Source organism: Scyliorhinus torazame, chromosome 20, assembly GCF_047496885.1.
Source record: "Scyliorhinus torazame isolate Kashiwa2021f chromosome 20, sScyTor2.1, whole genome shotgun sequence".
NCBI classification, from domain to species: domain Eukaryota; kingdom Metazoa; phylum Chordata; class Chondrichthyes; order Carcharhiniformes; family Scyliorhinidae; genus Scyliorhinus; species Scyliorhinus torazame.
Window position 1 is genome coordinate 15,010,817 of NC_092726.1, and position 20,347 is coordinate 15,031,163.

General features: G+C 44.1%; 1 protein-coding gene across 4 annotated transcripts in view; it reads left to right on the top strand.

Annotated features, from left to right (window-relative positions):
- The window catches only part of elmod3 (ELMO/CED-12 domain containing 3), a 45,328-nt gene extending 25,783 nt beyond the window's left edge, over positions 1-19,545 (top strand). For all 4 annotated transcript variants that reach the window (XM_072485747.1, XM_072485748.1, XM_072485745.1 and 1 more), the window contains 8 exons: positions 4,346-4,369; positions 8,354-8,442; positions 8,922-9,045; positions 10,659-10,781; positions 11,239-11,369; positions 17,751-17,827; positions 18,402-18,529; positions 18,834-19,545. In XM_072485747.1, the coding sequence (XP_072341848.1) occupies positions 4,346-4,369; positions 8,354-8,442; positions 8,922-9,045; positions 10,659-10,781; positions 11,239-11,369; positions 17,751-17,827; positions 18,402-18,529; positions 18,834-19,069 (932 nt within the window). In that variant the 3' untranslated portion in view covers positions 19,070-19,545. The remainder of the gene's footprint in view (positions 1-4,345; positions 4,370-8,353; positions 8,443-8,921; positions 9,046-10,658; positions 10,782-11,238; positions 11,370-17,750; positions 17,828-18,401; positions 18,530-18,833) is intronic.
- Positions 19,546-20,347: the final 802 nt, after the last annotated feature.

The following is a 20,347-nucleotide window of genomic DNA, read 5'->3' on the forward strand; positions in this document are numbered from 1 at the left end:
TAAAAATAAGGGGCCGGTTTCTCTGTCCTGCTGCACCACATTTCTGGTTCAGCACCCCTTCCGGATTTTCCGTTTCGCCGACTGGTCATTGGGGTTTCCCATTGTGGGACAGCCCCAGGCCGCTGGGAAACCCGGGGTGCCGGCAAAACGGAGAGTCCCGACCGCGGAAAATTCAGCCCAAGGAGTTTCCCAATTAAGATGGAGATGAGGAGGAATTTCCTCTCTCAGAGGGTCGTTAGTCTTTGGAATCCTCTTTCCCAATTAGAAGTTGAGGCTGGATTAATTTATATATTAAAGGCTGAGTTAGATAGATTTTTGATTGACAAATGAGTCAAGGGTTCTGGGTTGGAGGGGGTTTAGCAGTGTGGGTGGGTGGTGGTCGGCTATAAAGTGGAGTTAAAGCCACAATCAGGTCAGCATTGATCATACTGCTTGGTCGAGCAGGGCCAATAAGCTTCTGCTCCTATTTCTTATCATCTTATGCAACTTGCAGTGGTCACAGATGAGTTTGAATATTCAGATTCAATCGTGCTCCCAGTTACAGTTCAGCAGAAAGAAATGTCCGGTTATTTATAAGCTGAGAGAATTCACTGGGGAGGGGTGGAACCACAGTCATCAGCACTCTGCGTGTCAACTCAGCTCCAGGATTGTTGGAGTTAGACATTAATAACTCCAGTTCATTTCCAGTCTTTTTTTAAATGAGGCCCATTCTACACAGTCCAGTGTGTGTGTTGTGAAAAAATTAGAGTCGGGTCAATTATTCTCTGAATTATTCTCCAGCCAATAGGAAGTTCTTGGCTGGGCCATTCTTTTTATTGACTGCAAACCCAAGTCATTAACAAAATGTTTTTCAGTTCATTTTATTGACTAATGAACTCAGCTTTGCAGTGGTATCGCATTTACACATGGTTGCAGAGCCAGTGAAGTTGTCACCTCATCAGTCCAGTATCACAGTGGCCTTATTCCACTTTAAGAACCACCTAACATTTGTTTAAACAAAACGTGGCTCTTTTTTTGTGTTTGTATGTGTAATTTGTTCCTGCTTAACCAAACTGTTGATCTTTTTGTACCAGTGGAGTGAATATTTGAGTTCTCTGCTTTGCAGATGGTCATAATAGAGAAAACTCCCATTTCACATATGGTCCACAGAATGCAAGTAGATTCAGAGCAAAATAAACAGCCAGGTCAGGAAAGATGGGAACTTTGATGAATGCATTCAGGCTGATATACAAACAAAGAAAATAAAGGACTTAATTGAAAGATTTGGAATTACAAGTAATTCACTGGCTCCCTAGTTGTGCGTACACAAAAAAGAAATCCGAGTGTTGACTGGGATCACAGATATCCTGGCTTCACACACCTTGGAATGAAATGGTTTCTCCTCATCTCAGTCCAAAATGATCCATCCTTTATCCTGAGACTGTGCCCCATGCTCTAGATTCTTCAACCAGGGGAAACAACTTCTCAGTTTCTGCCTTTCAAGCCCTATCTTATTTGGCTAGTGAGGATTCACTGTTGAACCTTGTCACACCCCACCCACCCTTCCCAAGAGGAGGTTCCCCAGCAGTGACACTACATAATGCCTCTTTTTTCTGTTCCACGTGCATCTTGACCCACAATGATTTTTGTGTGTATGATGCCTTTAACGGTGATGGTAGACAGTAAAGGCAGCTGATTACATAGTTCATAGCAGGTTACTAAGTTATTGTTGACCTGAAGGAGACTTCATATTAATTTTGTTTCCTTAAACGGGAACAGTGGGGCTGAGATCAACATCCTGGTGATTACCATTGACCAGTAAGTGACTGGATTAGCATATAAATACTGCGGTGGGGGAGCAGATCAGAGACTAGTAATCCTGCGGCGAATAACTCACCTCCTTACACCTCAAAGCCTGTCCACTATCTAGAAGGCACAAGTCAGGACTCCCCTGGATGAGTGCAGCTCCAACAACACTCAAGAAACTTGACACCATCCAGGACAAAGCAGACCACCTGTTTGGCACGCCATCCAGAAACATTCCCTCCTTTCACCATCGATGCACAGTGACAGCAACGTGCACCATAAGATGCACTGCAGCAACTCACCAAAGTTCCTTAGACAGTACCTTCTAAACCCACGACTGCTACCATACAGAATGACAAGGGCAGCATGTATTTAGGAACACCATCACCCTCCAAGCCACTCAACACCCTTAGAAAGATATCGCTGTTCTTTCCCTATCGCTGGGTCAAAATCATGGAACTCCCTCCCTAATTGTGGGTTTACTTACACCATATGGACTGCAGCAGTTCAAGAAGGCAGTTCACTACCATCTTCTCAAGGGCAGTTACAGATGGCAATAGACGCTAGCTTAGCCAGCAATATTCACATCCCATCTCATAGGGGAGAAGGTGGCACAGGAGTATTGTTACTGGACTGGTAATCCAGAGACCTCGGGTAATGCACCAGGGCAGATAGTGGAATTTGAATTCACTAAAAATCTGGTTCACTGATATCCTTGAGGAAATCTGCCGTCTGTCCTCGGTGTGATCCCAAACCTTCAGCAATGTGGTTGACGCTTAACTGCCCCAGAAATTAATTTGCAAATTCTGATGCCGAGATATAGACAGGTTAGATAAATGGGTAAGAGTGATGGAAGATGAAGAATAATGCGGGAAAGTACGATGTTATTCACTTTGGTAGTCAGAACAGAATAGCAAGGGCAGCATGGTGGCGCAGTGGTTAGCATTGCTGCCTCACGGTGCTGACGTCACAGGTTCGATCCCGGCTCTGGGTCACTGTCGATGTGGAGTTTGCACATTCTCCCAGTGTTTGCATTGGTTTTGCCCCCACAACCCAAAGTTGTGCAGGGTAGGTGGATTGGCCATGCTAAATTGGCCCTTAATTGGAAAAAATGAATTGGGTGCTCTAAATTTATTTTAAAAAATGAACAGAATAGCAAAACTTTTTTTAAAAGATGGAATCTTATACATCTTGCTGTTCAGACATTTGCATATACTTGTGCAATTAACACTAAATCTATTAGGAAAGCAAATTGCATGTTGGCCTTTATTGCATGAGGAAGAGAGTGCAAGATTAAGGAAGTCTTGCTATCATTGCACAGGGCTTTGGTGAGTAAATGTCGTCACAGTCCCAGAGGATCATAGGCTGCTCTCCCCTTTGAGAGCTGACTCATTTTAACCTGGCGGTTACCATACCTCAGGCGAGGGGCAAGGATGAGAAAGTGGGGCCTTCATGAATAACCTCAGCCAGTATGGGAATTGAATCCACACTGTTGCCGTTGCTCCACATCATGAACCAGCTGTCCAGCCAACTGAGCTAACTAACCCCCAAAAGACCACACCGAGAATCATAGAATCTCTACAGTGTTGAAGGGGGTCATTCGGCCCATCGAGTCTGCTCCGATCCTCTGAAAGAGCAATTCATATCTTGGCCTACTCCTCCGCCCTTTCCTCATAACCTCACCTAATCTGCACACTCCTGGACACTACGGGGCAGTTTTACCATGGCCAATCCACCTAACCTGTACATCTTTGGACTGTGGGAGGAAACCAGAGCACCCAGAGGAAACCCAAGCAGACACTGTGAGAAAGTGGAAACTCCACATGGACAGTCGCACAAGGCCGGCATTGAACCCAGGTCCCTGGCCTTGTGAGGCAGCAGTGCTAACCACTGTGCCACGGTACCTGGTGCAGTTTTGGTCTCCATTTTTGAGTCATTTACTTGCATGGGAGGTGGTACAGTGAAGGGTCACTAGGTTAGTTCTTGGAATGAGTGTTCTATGATGAGAGACCTTTATTCTCTGCAGTTTAGATTAACGAGGGGTGATCTTATTGAAACACGAATCACTGAAGGGACTTGACGAGGCATTGAGAGGTCTTTTTCACTGTGGCGAGGGAATCTAGAACGTGGGGATATAGTCTCAAAATAAGAGATTGATCATTTCAGAATAGGGTGAGGAGAAACCTATTCATTCAAAGTATTGTGAATGTACGGATTCTTTACCCCAGAGTGTTGTGCTTCATTGTTGAATATACTGAAGACAGAGGGAGACAGATTTTTGGTCTCTGGGAATTAAGGCATACGGAAAGTGGGAGGGAAAGAGGAGCTGTGGCAAAAGATTGGCCATGATCGTATTTAATGACAGAGCAGACTTGAGGTGCCAAATGGTCACCATTTGCTCCTGTTTCTTATGTTCTTAAGTTCTCTTGCCCTCACATATTGAATGGGAGATCATGAAAGAAAAAAAATTAATAAATGGGAAAATTCAACATGTTAATTCAATGAGTAAAGTTTTGTGTATTTGCTTCAACTTTGGCTGAGTGATTTTCTTTGCTTTCAGAGTTTCCGGTGGAGGAACAGGAAGGTAAGGATTTCTCTGCAGAGCCACATGGCTTTCTTATGTTGTATGCTAATGACATTCAACATTGTGACTCCACAATTGCTCAGATCGCCAAAGATAAATGCCATGGGCACGATTCTCCAGAAAAGTTCAAATGTTAGTTTGTGGCGGGTTTTTCAGGGGGCTTCCTGCTGGCACGTTCCCCACCACTATTCAATGACACTTAGTCATTCTTTCGGGCCCTGCGGAGTTTCTCACCGGTTTAGTGTACACTTAGAATTTTTTTTAGTGCTGGGGAGCTGAACTCAGAGATTGGGCCGCCATTTAGGAAGGGTGCCCCGATCTCTAAGTGAGCTTGTGGGTCCCCCACACGTCCCCCTACAGCAACCCTCCCTTCTAGGACCCCCCTCATCCCCCAACTTATCTGTCCTGCACACCCCCAATCTCATTTCATGGGCATGGCCCCCCTTCAGGCCCTGATCCTCAGGCCTTCAGGCACCTGGGCACCCTTACACTGCCACCCTGGCACCCAGGCAGTGCTCCTGTCAGCTTGGTAGTGCCATTTAGGCATCTTGGCAGTGTCGAGGTGCCCGCATTCCAGGGGGAGGGCCAGGGAGCTATCCTGTACTGACCCTGTCCACCCAGGGGTCTCTGATGGCCCTGGAGACACTCCAGGGTGCCGTTCCGCCTGTTCCATGTTTGTGTGCTTGAGCAGAACCCTTGAAGACAATTGCACCCCATAGCAACATGGCAAACACATTTGGAATGACATCTAAGCGTGCTTGTTACCTCGTTAAAATAACATGGAAACGTCAGAAGAATGTCCCAGTACAGTTGGCAACATGACCCTGCACCCAATCAACTCCGTGCTGGAGCGGATAAAAATTCACCATCAGAAGACTGGCCTGAGAAATGAATGGTTCAGTGCGGCTTGAGTAAGTTACCCTGGAAATGAGGGCTCTTTGGGGTGTAGGTGGCTATGCGGGGTTTGTGTGCTAAAAGGGGATTTCTGGGCCTTCCTAGGGCCGGGCAAGGGGGAAAGGGACCCGGGCGGGGGCATCCACGCTGGCCAGTTAAGGCCGGCCAGTGAACGGGAGTGAGGTGGGGGGGAGGCGCTGCGGCCATTGGAGCCTGGCAGAACAGGGTCCGAGTGGTCTAGCCGGGGTGGAAAGTTGGGGGGAAGGAACCGAGGTTGGAGGGAGAAGTTTTACAAGAGGCAGTGGACGGGAGGCGTTGGAGACTTTGGGGGGGGGTACAACTCTTGGGTATCATGTACGGTACTCTTTCAGAGGTTGGATGGCGTTGAGTGTAAGGGGGGGAGGGGGGGGAAGAGACTCTACAGGTCAATGGTGACCATGGGCGGTCCCGGACGCCTTTTTCTTTTACTCCTTTGTTTTTTGTTTCCACCGTGGGAGAGTTTGTTTTATTGGATGCATATATTGACAGGTGGGCCGTTGTTTGGGGTGGTGGGAGGATGGGATCGTTGGTATTGTTAAGGGGATTGATTTTGTATTTGTTACCGTTTACTGTTTGTGGGTGGAATGTAAATTTTGAAGGAAAATGTGAAAATGGAGAATAAAAACATTTTTTCAAAAAAGAGTAAGTTACCTGGTTCTGGTTACCTTGTCAGTCCCACAAAGTGTTTTGCAGTGGAATGAACATGCTGCAATCACAGCCGCTGTGAATAAACTTCTAAAACTTGAAGTGAAACTGAACCTGGTAGAGAGTTTGAGATTTTGTCTGCTTCTGTGAAAGGTTGTCTGGAGGTTATTGTCATTAATTGCTGTCAATATTTGTTGTTCTCGGGGACTTCCGGGTGCGGCGATGACCAGCTGAGTCGCACGTTTCGGCAGCTCCCTGTGAAACGGACTTTTGGGCTCTTGATAGGAGCCCCAACGGCAATTTTGACGGCTAAAAACACTGTGCGGTAAACCAGAAGGGAATCCCCCCTGGATACGGATGGAAAAAGGAGGAGAGAGTGGCCAGATTGCAGTGGATCCTTTAGAACAGCGGCAAGGAAGGCAAGCAAAAACCAAGATGGCGTCGGAAGGTGGCAGTTTAACATGGGGCCCTGAACAACAAGAGTTCTTGAAATGCTGTGTGGAAGAGATCAAAAAGGAAATGAAGAAAGAGCTGTTGGCCCCGATACTACAGGCGATCGAAGGGCTAAAGGAGGAACAAAAGACCCAGGAGCGGGAGCTTCGGGTCGTGAAGGCAAAGGCAGCCGAGAATGAGGACGATATACAGGGCCTGGTGGTGAAGACGGAGACGCAGGAGGCACATCAGAAACGATGTGTGGAAAGGTTGGAGGCACTGGAAAACAACGCAAGGAGGAACAACCTGAGGATTCTTGGTCTTCCTGAAGGTGTGGAGGGAGCGGACGTCGGGGCATATGTGAGCACGATGCTGCACTCGTTAATGGGAGCGGAGGCCCCGGCGGGTCCGTTGGAGGTGGAGGGAGCATACCGAGTGATGGCGCGAGGACCGAGAGCAGGAGAAATTCCCAGAGCCATAGTGGTGAGATTCCTCCGTTTTAAGGATAGAGAAATGGTCCTTAGATGGGTGAAGAAAACTCGGAGCAGTAAATGGGAGAACGCGGTGATCCGCGTTTATCAAGACTGGAGTGCGGAGGTGGCGAGAAGGAGGGCGAGCTTTAATCGGGCCAAGGCGGTGCTTCATAAAAAGAAGATAAAATTTGGAATGCTGCAACCGGCAAGACTGGGTCACATATCGAGGGAGGCACCACTACAAGACATTTTATAAAAAATTATATGAAGCTCAACCCCCGGATGGGAGGGAGAGAATGATGGGCTTCTTGGATCGGCTGGAATTTCCCAAGGTGGAAGAGCAGGAAAGGGTGGGACTGGGAGCACAGATCGAGGTAAAAGAAGTGGTGAAAGGAATTAGGAGCATGCAGGCGGGAAAGGCCCTGGGACCGGATGGATTCCCAGTCGAATTCTATAGAAAATATGTGGACTTGCTCGCCCCGGTACTGACGAGGACCTTTAATGAGGCAAAGGAAAGGGGACAACTGCCCCCGACTATGTCTGAAGCAACGATATCGCTTCTCTTAAAGAAGGAAAAGGACCCGCTACAATGCGGGTCCTATAGACCTATTTCCCTCCTAAATGTAGATGCCAAGGTCCTGGCCAAGGTAATGGCAATGAGAATAGAGGAATGTGTCCCGGGGGTGGTCCACGAGGACCAAACTGGGTTTGTGAAGGGGAGACAGCTGAACACGAATATACGGAGGTTGTTAGGGGTAATGATGATGGCCCCACCAGAGGGAGAAACGGCGATAGTAGTGGCGATGGATGCCGAGAAAGCATTTGATAGAGTGGAGTGGGATTATTTGTGGGAGGTGTTGAGGAGATTTGGTTTTGGAGAGGGGTATGTTAGATGGGTGCAGCTGTTGTATAGGGCCCCAGTGGCGAGCGTGGTCACGAATGGACGGGGATCTGCATATTTTCGGCTCCATAGAGGGACAAGGCAGGGATGCCCTCTGTCCCCATTATTGTTTGCACTGGCGATTGAGCCCCTGGCGATAGCGTTGAGGGGTTCCAAGAAGTGGAGGGGAGTACTTAGGGGAGGAGAAGAGCACCGGGTATCTTTGTATGCGGACGATTTGCTACTATACGTGGCGGACCCGGCGGAGGGGATGCCAGAAATAATGCGGATACTTGGGGAGTTTGGGGATTTTCCAGAAGGACTCTCAGGGTTGTTAATATATACTGTATAGTATGTATAGGTCGTTGCTACAGATAATTATATATTGGACTGTTAAATTATATTTTTGGAGAGTGTTACTTGTGACAAGGCAGTTGCCAATTAGGGCTAGTTTTCATTTTTGTTATTTATTATTTATTCATTTTTTGTTTATAAAATAGGTCATTGTTATTTGTGTTGTTATAATATTGTGTAAAGGATGCACAATGTACTGTGTTGGTTGACCAAAAATTTTCAATAAAATATTTAATAAAAAAAAAAATATTTGTTGTTCTCTTCTAGGTCCAAATGACATAACTGGAAGCACCCCGCTCATCTCCTTCAATGAAGCACTTCAGCATTTTCAAACGGCTGATCTCTGTGAATATAGGGTAAGCACACTATAAGAGAAGGAAACCAAAAGTACAACACTCAGTTTTTGTTCATTTCGATGGTTTGTTGAAGAAAATTACTTTTCAAAGTGCTCCTTGCAGATTTGTCCCAAAACCTAATTAGTCATGCAAAAGGTTTGAGTGAATGATTGCTCTACCGTATAAAATCAGACTGCTGCCCTTGACATTTTCCTTGGGGAGAATGCTCAAATATGTGACAGTTTCAGAGGTCTTTTGGCAGACACGTTCAATGTGAGGTGGTCTTAAGACTTGCAGGAGGGTCCTCAAGACCAGATCCGTCAGGAAGCACAAAGGCAGATTGTTTCATATGTGATGGTATATGCGATTTGAAAATCAGACGCTTCATGGCCAGCAGTGCGTAGGCTAAATGGCAGGATGTTCTAGACATGACAGAATCTGGAGGTTTGTGGATAGCATTCCAGAATTGATAGGGTCTGGCTTTTTATTTGCACTTACAGAAAAACATCCAGCCAACTGTGCGGAGGACAGGATTTTCTGCTATCACTCATTTTCTCTTTGGCCCTCCGCGGTTGCACAAGGAATTACAGGAGGAGCGGGACTTGGTGTTTGCGATTGGCCAGTGTGAGTATGGCAAGCAGTTCATTTAATTTGAAGTAAGACTGCATCTTGTTTCAATATGCTGTACATTTTATTGTGAGGCATATGTGAGACACTGAGACTGCGAATTTCTGACGGCGGAGGCAACTTGCCGTTTGTTACTGGCGGTATCTTCTGGTTCTGCCGAGGTCCATGGTGGGTGCATGGCCCTCCTGCACCATGCCAGGGAACCTGCCTGGGGATCACCTTCTGCGGGACGGGGGAATATACTGTCTTCGTGAAGGACCAGAAAATCCTGCTCTCAGTGTTTTGCACCACAATCAGGATGTGGCACTCAAATTGATACTGCTTTTTTTTCTTTTTACCTGGAAACCATTTCTTTCACGTTTTCCCACGTGAAGCAATGTCACTGTCAGTTATGGCTCAATGGATAGAACTCTGAGCCACAAGGATCCGGGTTCAAGTCCCACTCCAGAACTTGGGCACCAAAGTCAAGCCTGGCACTCCATCTCTGAGCGAGTTCTACACTGTTGGACATGCCACTTTTCGGATGACTTAAACCAAAGCTCCATCTGCCAGCTCAGGTAGATGTAAACTAACCCATGGAACTACTTCAAAGAACAGGCGGGTTATCCCCATTGTTTCAGCCTATGTGTATCCCACAATCAGCATCACAAAACCAGATTATCTGACTATTATCACATTTTTTGTGAGAGTTTGCTTTGTGCACATTGGCTGCAACATGTCCTGCATTAGAAAAGGAGCTGACCTTCAAAAAGTACTTCAATGACTAAGGCATTTTGTGAAGTCCGGTGGTCGTGAAAAGTGCCATTTAAAAGCAAGTCTTTCTTTCTTTAAGTTTAATTTGTGCTATCGCCCGAAGGCGGATCCTGCTGGGATGGAGAGCAGCCTCTCCACCCAGTGCCCTGGCGTGGCGGGGGGACCTCTTGGAATACTTGATCCTTGAGAAGGTTAAGTTCGAACTGAGGGGAAGCTCGGAGGGTTCTACAAGTCATGGGCACTATTTATTATGCACTTTCAAGAACTGGATAACATCGAACATTACTTGGGAGGGGGGGGGGGGGGTGGGGGGGGATGGGCGGCTGTGTATATTAAGGGTGACTATGGGTAATCCCTGATTCCTTTTTGTCATTTGTTTATGTAAACATGCGGGCTGATGTTTGGGGGTTGGTGGGAGGATGGGAGCGTTGTTACTGTTATGGGGATTGACATATCTTTTGCTGATTATTGTTTATTGTTGATGGGTGTAAATGCAGGAGGAAATGTGAAAAAGGAGGAGAATAAAAATTTTATTAAAAAAAAGTTTAATTTGTGCTCCATTGTAATGAGCTGCATGAGACACTTCAATGAGCTAGCAGTGTGTGCCAGCACAGAGTTAGTCGGTATAACTGGGTATTCAGGATGAATAGACAGGGTGGTTGACATCACAAGATAGTTGGAGGATCTCAGACTAATGAAAAAAAAAATGTTTTTGTTCACTCATTTGTTGCACAAAGTAAGTATCCTAGGTTTGAAATTGTTACTCATAGGGTTGTAAAACCTAAAATCTAATGAAAAACAAAAATTACTTGCTACACTTTAATTGTACAAGATGTTGATGTGTTCTTTTGGCGCAGGCTCCCTGGACAATGATCAGAAAGTTCACATTCGAGTTTTGCAGACAATTTACAAGAAACTGACTGGGGCGAAGTTTGACTGTGCACGATATGGATCACATTGGGAACAATTAGGATTTCAAGGTCAGAGCAAGGAAACATTCTTCTTTTCAGTTTATTCACGTTGCAATGATCCCAATGCCTTTCAGGCTGGAGTTCAACAGGGAATTTTATCGAAGAACAAATGTATTCTGTTGGCAGTCTTAAATGTGTGAAATGTAGCAAAATGTGTTCATCGTGTTTACACTGAGGTTGAGCAATGCAACTGCACAAGTGTTATATCTGGCAGCAATAAGTATGGATATGTAACAGTGTTATAGCAGTGTTATAGCAGTGATACACTTCAGTTGGTTTGTTAAACTGGCTGTTTTACATTCTGATAGGTGTACTACATCGAGAAAACTGCTGTAATTTCTTCAAATTATGTCTGACAGATAACAAAACCCAGTAATGTGCTTTCCTAAGTGTATGCATGTGAACGAGCAAAATAGTGAATAAGTTTGACTTTCATGTTTGCTCATGAATTTTGTACTGTTACTAGGTACAGATCCAGGGACTGACCTACGAGGGACAGGATTCCTGGGGCTGATGCATACGTTGTATATGGTGATGGACCTGCAAACTTTACCTTTGGCTCGTGCTATCTACAAATTGTCACAGCATCCAATACAAGTTAGTCAACATTACCAGTTGGTTTGAAATTCAAAAGATGGAGCCTTGTCATGGACAGAATTTATGTGTTTTCATCACTGCCTAATTGGTATGCTAGGGACTAAATTAAAGAACAGGTCCTCCAGGGTTATAATCTCTGGATTACTATCCGAGCCACGTGCCAATTGGCATAGGGTTGAGAAAATTAGGGAAGTTAACACGTGGCTAAAGGAGTGGTGCGGGAAAGAGGGATTCCATTTCATGGGGCATTGGCATCAGTACTGGGGCAGGAGGGACCTGTAGCGTTGGGACGGTCTTCACCTGAACCATTCTGGGACCAGTGTTCTAGCGAATAGGATAAATAGGTTGGTCACAAGGACTTTAAACTAGCAAGTTGGGGGGGAAGGGAAGTGTAAAGCTATGGACAGTATAATGGTTAATGGAGATCAAGGCAGCAGGTTACGTGACAGGTTATTATGTAGAGATATGGGTTCAAAGACAAGGAAAATTAGGAGAAAGGGTAAAAGGAAAAATAAATTGCGAAAAGTTACTGATCAAGGTGTTAGGATTCATAACAAAGACATAAAAAACAGCATAAGTGTACTTTACCTGAATGCACGTAGTATACGAAATAAGGTAAATGAGTTGATGGCGCAAATCATCGTGAATGACTATGATTTAGTGGCCATTACTGAAACATGGTTAAAAGATGGTCACGACTGGGAGTTAATTATCCAAGGGTATCAGACTATACGAAAGGATAGAATGGACGGTAAGGGCGGTGGTGTAGCTTTGTTGTTTAAGGTTGGCATCCAGGCACTAGTAAGGGATGATATTGTTGCTATGGAGGACAAGGTTGAATCAATTTGGGTGGAAATCAGGAATAGTAAGGCGAAAAGGTCACTGATAGGAGTAGTCTATAGGCCACCAAATAGTAACAGGATGGTAGGGCAGGCAATAGGCAAAGAAATAACGGATGCATGTAGAAATGGTACAGCGGTTATCATGGGAGATTTTAATCTGCATATCGATTGGTTTAACCAGGTTGGTAAAGGCAGCCTTGAGGAGGAGTTTATAGAATGTGCCCGGGATAATTTCCTGGAACAGTATGTAATGGAACCTACAAGGGAACAAGCGGTCCTAGATCTGGTCCTGTGTAATGAAGCAGGATTGATTAATGATCTCATAGTTCGGGATCCTCTTGGAAGGAGCGACCACAATATAGTGGAATTTAAAATACAGTTGGAGGATGACAAGGTAAAATCAAACACTAGTGTTTTGTGCTTAAACAAAGGCGATTACAATGGGATGAGAGAAGAACTAGCTAAGGTAGACTGGGAGCAAAGACTTCATGGTGAAGCAGTTGAGGAACAGTGGAGAACCTTCCGAGCGATCTTTCACAGTGTTCAGAAAAGGTTCATACCGACAAATAAGAAAGACGATAGAAAGGGGAAAAATCGACCGTGGATATCTAAGGAGGTGAGGGAGAGTATCAAATTGAAGGAAAAAACATACAAAGTGGCAAAAATTAGTGGGAGACTAGAGGACTGGGAAGTCTTTAGGGGACAACAGAAAGCTACTAAAAAAGCTATAAAGAAGAGTAAGGTAGACTATGAAAGTAAACTGGCTCAGAACATAAAAGCAGATAGTAAAAGCTTCTACAAATATATAAGACAAAAAAGAGTGGCTAAGGTAAATATTGGTCCTTTGGAAGATGAGAAGGGAGATTTAATAATAGGAGACGGGGAAATGGCTGAGGAGCTGAACAGGTTTTTTGGGTCAGTCTTCACAGTGGAGGACACAAATAACATGCCAGTGACTGATGGAAATAAAGATATGATAGGTGAGGACCTTGAGATGATTGTAATCACTAAGGAGGCAGTGTTGGGCAAGCTAATGGGGCTGAAGGTAGACAAGTCTCCTGGCCCTGATGGGATGCATCCCAGAGTGTTAATAGAGATGGCTAGGGAAATTGTAAACGCACTAGTGATAATTTATCAAAATTCACTAGACTCTGGGGTGGTCCCAGAGGATTGGAAAGTAGCAAACGTGACACCACTGTTTAAAAAAGGAGGTTGGCAGAAAGCGGGTAATTATAGGCCGGTAAGCTTAACTTCGGTTGTAGGGAAAATGCTGGGATCTATCATTAAGGGGGAAATAGCGGGGCACCTGGAGGGAAATTGTCCCATTGGGCAGACGCAGCATGGGTTCACAAAGGGTAGGTCGTGTCTGACTAATTTGGTAGAATTTTTTGAGGACGTTACCAGTGCAGTAGATAACGGGGAGCCAATGGATGTGGTATATCTGGATTTCCAGAAAGCTTTTGACAAGGTGCCACACAAAAGGTTGCTGCATAAACTAAAGATGCATGGCATTGAGGGTAAAGTGGTAGCATGGGGAGAGGATTGGTTAACTAACAGAAAGCAGAGAGTGGGGATAAATGGGTGTTTCTCTGGTTGGCAACCTGTAACTAGTGGGGTCCCTCAAGGATCAGTGTTGGGCCCGCAGTTGTTCACAATTTACATCGACGATTTGGAGTTGGGGACCAAGTGCAATGTGTCAAAGTTTGCAGACGACACTAAGATGAGTGGTAAAGCAAAAAGTGCAGAGGATACCAGAAGTCTGCAGAAGGATTTGGATAGGTTAGGTGAATGGGCTAGGGTCTGGCAGATGGAATTCAATGTTGCCAAGTGTGAGGTAATCCATTTTGGGAGGAATAACAGCAGAATGGATTATTATTTAAACGGTAAGATGTTAAAACATGCTGCTGTGCAGAGGGACCTGGGTGTGCTGGTGCACGAGTCGCAAAAAGTTGGTGTGCAGGTGCCACAGGTGATTAAGAAGGCTAATCGAGTTTTGTCTTTCGTTGCTAGAGGGATGGAGTTCAAGACTAGTGAGGTTATGCTGCAATTGTATAGGGTGTTGGTGAGGCCGCATCTGGAGTATTGTGTTCAGTTTTGGTCTCCTTACCTGAGAAAGGACATATTGGCACTGGAGGGAGTGCAGAGGAGATTCACTAGGTTGATCCCAGAGTTGAGGGGATTAGATTATGACGAGAGGTTGAGTAGACTGGGACTGTACTCATTGGAGTTTAGAAGGATGCGGGGGGATCTGATTGAAACATATAAAATTATGAAGGGAATAGATAGGATAGATGCAGGCAGGTTATTTCCACTGGTCAGGGAAAGCAGAACTAGGGGGCATAGCCTCAAAATAAGGTGAAGTAGGTTTAGGACGGAGTGTAGGAGGAACCTCTTCATCCAAAGGGTTGTGAATCTCTGGAATTCCTTGCCCAGTGAAACAGTTGAGGCTCCTTCTTTAAACGTTTTTAAGAAAAAGATAGATACCTTTCTAAAGAATAAAGGGATTCGGGGATATGGTGTACGGGCCGGAGAAGAGCTGAGTCTACAAAGATCAGCCATGATCTCATTAAATGGCGGAGCAGGCTCGAGGGGCCAGATGGCCTACTCCTGTTCCTAGTTCTTATGTAAGAGATATGGGGCGCATTTTAACCAAAACATTTCTAAGTGTCGTTTTGGTGTGTTTGGCTGGGTGTTTCCTGCTGGCTTTTTGGGTGAGATCCACACTGGTATTCACCCTTAAGTAATTTTTTGGGGCCTTGGGCAGTTTCTCCCTTCTCTAGCCCACACTTTGAACTTTTTTTTCAGTAATAGAGAGCTGAACCCGCCAGCGAGACTGGCTCCTCAGAGATCAGGCCACCATTTTGAAAGGGTGCACCGATCCCGAAGTGAGCTTGAGGGTCCCTCACCCACAGGCAATGTCATCTCCCGCACACAGGGGCATTACCCCCCCCACCCCTCTAAAGTGATGACACCCTGCTATGGAGTTGCTGAGGTCTCCCCTCCCCATTTTCAGGTCTCTCTCTTCCCCCCCCCCCCAACCCCCTTTATTCGTCTCACAAACAAAGATGAGATACACTTGAAGGTAATATACTATCATAACTTATAATTATCTCAGTCTGTCTTGTGGCAGGCCTGGACTCAAGTTGTTGCTTTAAAATTGAAATGAATTCTTGTAAAGTGAAGTATTTTCAGCAGCGTTTTAGGTTTTTTTGTAGTCAGATTACTCAGAGGTTGGTTCTCAGATGAACTTAAACTGGAATGGGGTTGAGGAGTACGACTCTCTGTGGGATCTCTCTCACTTTCAAGGAATTTGCTGTTCATTACCTTGGCTGTTTGATGGCTTTTTGTGCAACTCTGCAAACATCCTCTTGCTTTCAAAAGCGGACAGAAAACACATGTGATATTTACAAGTTCAAAGCCCTTTACTAAATAAATTGGGTGGTCATGTTGATCACGCATCCTGTGTTATAGGTTCAACACGTTGAGAGTTTGAGACATCCAGTGTATTTGTGTTTGAATGACCCATTCAATTTGATAATACCCAGTTTCAGGAAAGGGAAAGGGCCAATCAGCATTGGTCTCGAGTGCTCCTTTTGATCCCTCTTCACACAAGGAAGCGGTTTAATTCCACAAATGAAGTCAGGTCCCCTCGAGTGGCCATCATTTTCAGCCTTTTGTGTTCAGTTTTAAAAGATAAGAATTGACTGAAAGTGCATATTATGTTGGGATGACAGTCTGTTTTGAGTAAGGCCTGCAAGGACTTGCTTCTGTATTTTGAGGCAAGCTGAATAAATTGATTTATTTGAAAGTCAGTTTTCAATTTGGTAGAACATTAAGTTGAGCCATGTCATTTTAGGTTTGATACACTGCAACTTTGGAATGCTGGACCAGGATTCGTCGCTGTGGGTTTCAACACTTATGTTTGTCATCTTTCTGCCATAATGCAGAGACTCAGTGCTTCCTTATGGATTGGGAGAGAGAGGAATTGAGGGTTGTTCATCCAAAGCTTCAATATTGTAGGCTAACAACATTGGCCATTGGATGTATCAATTGCCTGTTTCCCAGGCTAATTGGTTTGCTTGATTTATTGTTCATTTGGTACAGCATGATGACTAGTGGGGAGGGTGTGTTAGATTTATAGAATGGAAACTGCTTTAACACAAATGGTTTAGCTTCACATGTAAACTTGTACAAGATGTGATTTATAGTCAATGCTCAGATCAAATGGAATTTCTGATTATAATCTTTACCTTCAGTGGATAATGTGTCTATCCTAAGCAACCAATTACATCAGCACTAAATTTGATATATCAGGCACACCGATTTTGGAGATGTCCTGAAAAGTATATGTGCTGCCCATTTTGATACTGAACTGCACTTTGCAATAGACCAATGGTTCTCTTCCTGCTCTGTGGAGAGTTAACTGATATCAGTCAAGGCCGGAGGTCTCCAGGGGGAATTTAACTAGAGTTCCTATTTCTGTTCACTATCCATGCTGCGAAGTGCATTCATGACCATCAGGTGAGGAGATAACAAAGCTTAGCTATGATTCCACCACCATGGTCAAATCTGCAAACATTCAATGCTTCGGTTGACATGAAAAATGACCACTTGGGTGAGTTACTTGGAGGATACTCTGTGTCTGTAGTGCTAAACTGCAGGAAGAGGCAGCATTTTCAGCAAATGAGGAACAGAAAAAGACTTTTAATTCCTCAGTTTCGAAAAGGCAATATTACAGAGCAAATTCAGTATTTTGAAAAGTGATGTTGCTTCGCTGTCATGACTTGTCGATTATACACAGGGCCGATAGTTTTAAAAATAAATTTAGAGTACCCAATTCTTTTTTTTTTAAATTAAGGGGCAATTTAGTGTGGCCAATCCACCTACCATGCGTATCTTTGAATTGTGGGGGCGAGACCCACGCAGGCATAGGGAGAATGTGCAAACTCCACATGGACAGTGACCAGGGCTGGAGCGAACCCGGGTCCTCGGCGCCGTGAGGCAGCAGTGCTAACCACTGCGCCACCGTACCGCCCAACACAGGGCTGATGTTAACAAAATATGTCAAAACCCTAAATATGGATATTTTCTATGAGTTTAGTTTGTGCATTTCGGTGAATAAATCATTTAATTTAATCGTACAGTAATGTGTGCACACACATATAACAAATGCAATTGAGGGAACATTGACGCTGGCAAACTGCACTAATTGTGGAAGATTTCAGAAAAAATGTTTCTATCACATTTGGAAAATAAACAGACTTTTTTGATAGGTGCTTCCATGCATAATATTCACCTCACAGATTTGTTGTAGATGAACTGTGTATTTCTAGCATCTATTTTTTAAAATCACACATTATTGTAAGATTAAAATATGTTTAAAAACCTTCTGAATCATTTTCATTTAAATGCAATTTGAACTTCATTTTGGTGAGAGTTTTAAACTGATTCCGCAGTTTGCTGAGACAGTGTATAATGAGTATCTCATCTGTACAGTGCTGGCTTTCACTTCAACCATATTTTCTTTATTTTGTTGCAGAATTTCCCTTTTTGTCTGATGTCCATTAACATCACCAGAATCACAATCCAGGCATTGAGGGAAGAATGTTTATCCAAGTAGGTGAAATAAAATATGAAATACTGATGTCAATTTGTTCCTGTCAGATGAGATGGCATTTAGAAGCCAAACACGAGAACAGAAGAATAGTACTCCTTTTGGGAGTAAGATGAAATGCTTCCTCATCCTCCCAAAAAATGTACCAGTGGGCACAGTTTGGTTAAGCGTCTACATCCTTGCGTGAGTCAATTGAGACCCACTATGTTTCAAGCTTTGTCTCAGTCGAATTGCATTTCATGAGGTCTCACGTTGACTGTTCATTTGGATGATAAGCTCTGCCCAATGAATGAGGAAAACTGCAGTGAAAGTATTGTTCATGTGTAGCTTGCCCTCCAGGTCATCCTTAAAATATGTGGCAGGGCAGACAACTCCCAGAGACACAGGCAGCAGTCTCTGCTCCATTAACATAGGTGGCAGAATGTTTGCCTGCCTGAGTGGTGCACCGGGGAAGAAATGAGGACAAAGGTGAAGTTGAGCTGAGGGAATTGGAGGCTTTGGAAATATGTGGTACAAAAAATGCTGTGACCTTGTTCACTTCTTGTTGTAGTGTAAGTGATGTCTGTTTTGTGGCAGAGAATGTAACCGGAGGCAGCAAGTGATTGGAGTCCTTAATGATTTCTATGTGGCAGCATTCTTGCATCTTTATCAGATTTGGAAAACCCAGCACAAAACCATCTCTGATTCAGGATTTGTTCTTAAAGGTGAGAAATTGAGATCGAAGTAATCTTCTGTGAAATATATTTAACTTATATTGAACACTGCATCGTTACTGGGTTAAGGGAATTGTCAAACTTGCTTGATTCTATGTTAAACACCTAAAATACTGAAAGTAACACTTATGAAAAACATTGTTGCCTAGCTACTAAGCTAAGCCCAATTAAGATGCAGCAAGACTGAAATAGAACCTAAGAGATTAGATATACCTCTAAAATCTGTTTGAAATTACATTTCAATTTCCGCATGACTTGCATGACTGCTTCAAATACTTTTCCTGTTTCCTTGTAGGGATTGAACTGTTTGCCAAAAAGAATCCAAAGCAACTCCTGAAAAGGCTGGAAACATACTTGTCCGAACGTCAGAATGGAACGGTCTTGACGGCAGACAAGCTGTCCTCAACTTCAGATCACACTATGGCTGGGATGAGACCAAACCAAACATCTGCCACAAACACCAAAGAGATGAATTTTATGGGAGTATGTGAGCTGGAGCCAGAACCTGAGGGCGAGGTGCAGTTAATCTGAAACTGATGTGAGTGATGGAAAGTAAGAAAGAAAGATAATGAACGTCACCATGTAGCAGGGATGTGATACTTGATTGTGGCATGCACTACACAAGTACTGGACATTATATGTCAACATAAACCATATACGACAACATCTGTAGAACTTCAGCTTTTCCGAATAACAGTGACTTGCAAATGTGTCAATGTTGTAAGCGTGTTGTCCTCGCTCAAAATATTCAGTGCTACTCTAGCTTGAGTGCTGTTTCCAGATAATGCTCGCAAATCAATACTTTCTGCTACCTTTTAAAAACAGTTGTGCTAAACTCTCACCAGGAATTCACTACCCGACTCAGGAGCAGAGAATGTATTTGTTTCCTTTTGCAGTGGTGCAGTCTGTACTGGACATAGGTTGTCCTCTACATTTTAAATGATGCTAATTAACATTATTTCTGAATTAGTGTTGTGACCAACAATACAGAGAGTGTAAAGGTTCAATCCCACTCTTATTTTTGTTCAGGGAAGTGGGATAAATGGCTTGGGCTGTTGTCAATCTGCTGAATGAAAAAAATTTCCTTTGGGATATTTCCCTCCCTGCCTGATTTTAACTTAACTGCACAAGTAAGTTGACGCTTATCTATGCGAAATATAAGAAAGCAAGAAGCACATGACATCTGACTGTCTCACATAGAATCCCTACTGTGCATTGGTAGGCCATTCAGCCCATCTAGTCTGCACCGATCCTCTGAAAGATCATACTAGAAAAGTCCATGGCCCCAATCTATCCCCGTAAACCTACCTAACCATTGGACACGAAGGGGCAATTTAGCATGGCCAATCCACCTAACCTGCAAGTCTTTGGACATGATTCAACTGCACCTGATTAATTCTGGGCTTTGTTACAATTCACCATTCGGCAGTATCTGTTCTCAATGTAAGCTTTGGGCCAGACAAGAAGAATCTGATGGTCAGAAAACTTGTTAAAACCCATGAAAAATTTGAAGCTTTTAATAAAGTTAACGTCCAATCGTTGGCTGCTGACACCAGTCTTGTGACATTAAAAGAAATAGTCCTGTGCGCAGGCCAATTTTTAGATTATATTATATTTTATTCCTTCATATTCTTTTTAAAACACACTCCCAGGGTATCTAGCTGGACAAATTGTTAGTCCTTCATGTGCCTTGCATTTTAACTAATGGTTTTTAACTACTGGTCTTGTTGTTCCCTTCCTTCAACACTCCTTATTGCAAAATAAATTACTTTGAAGAACCTTCAATCAGACAAGTGGTAAGCCCACCAC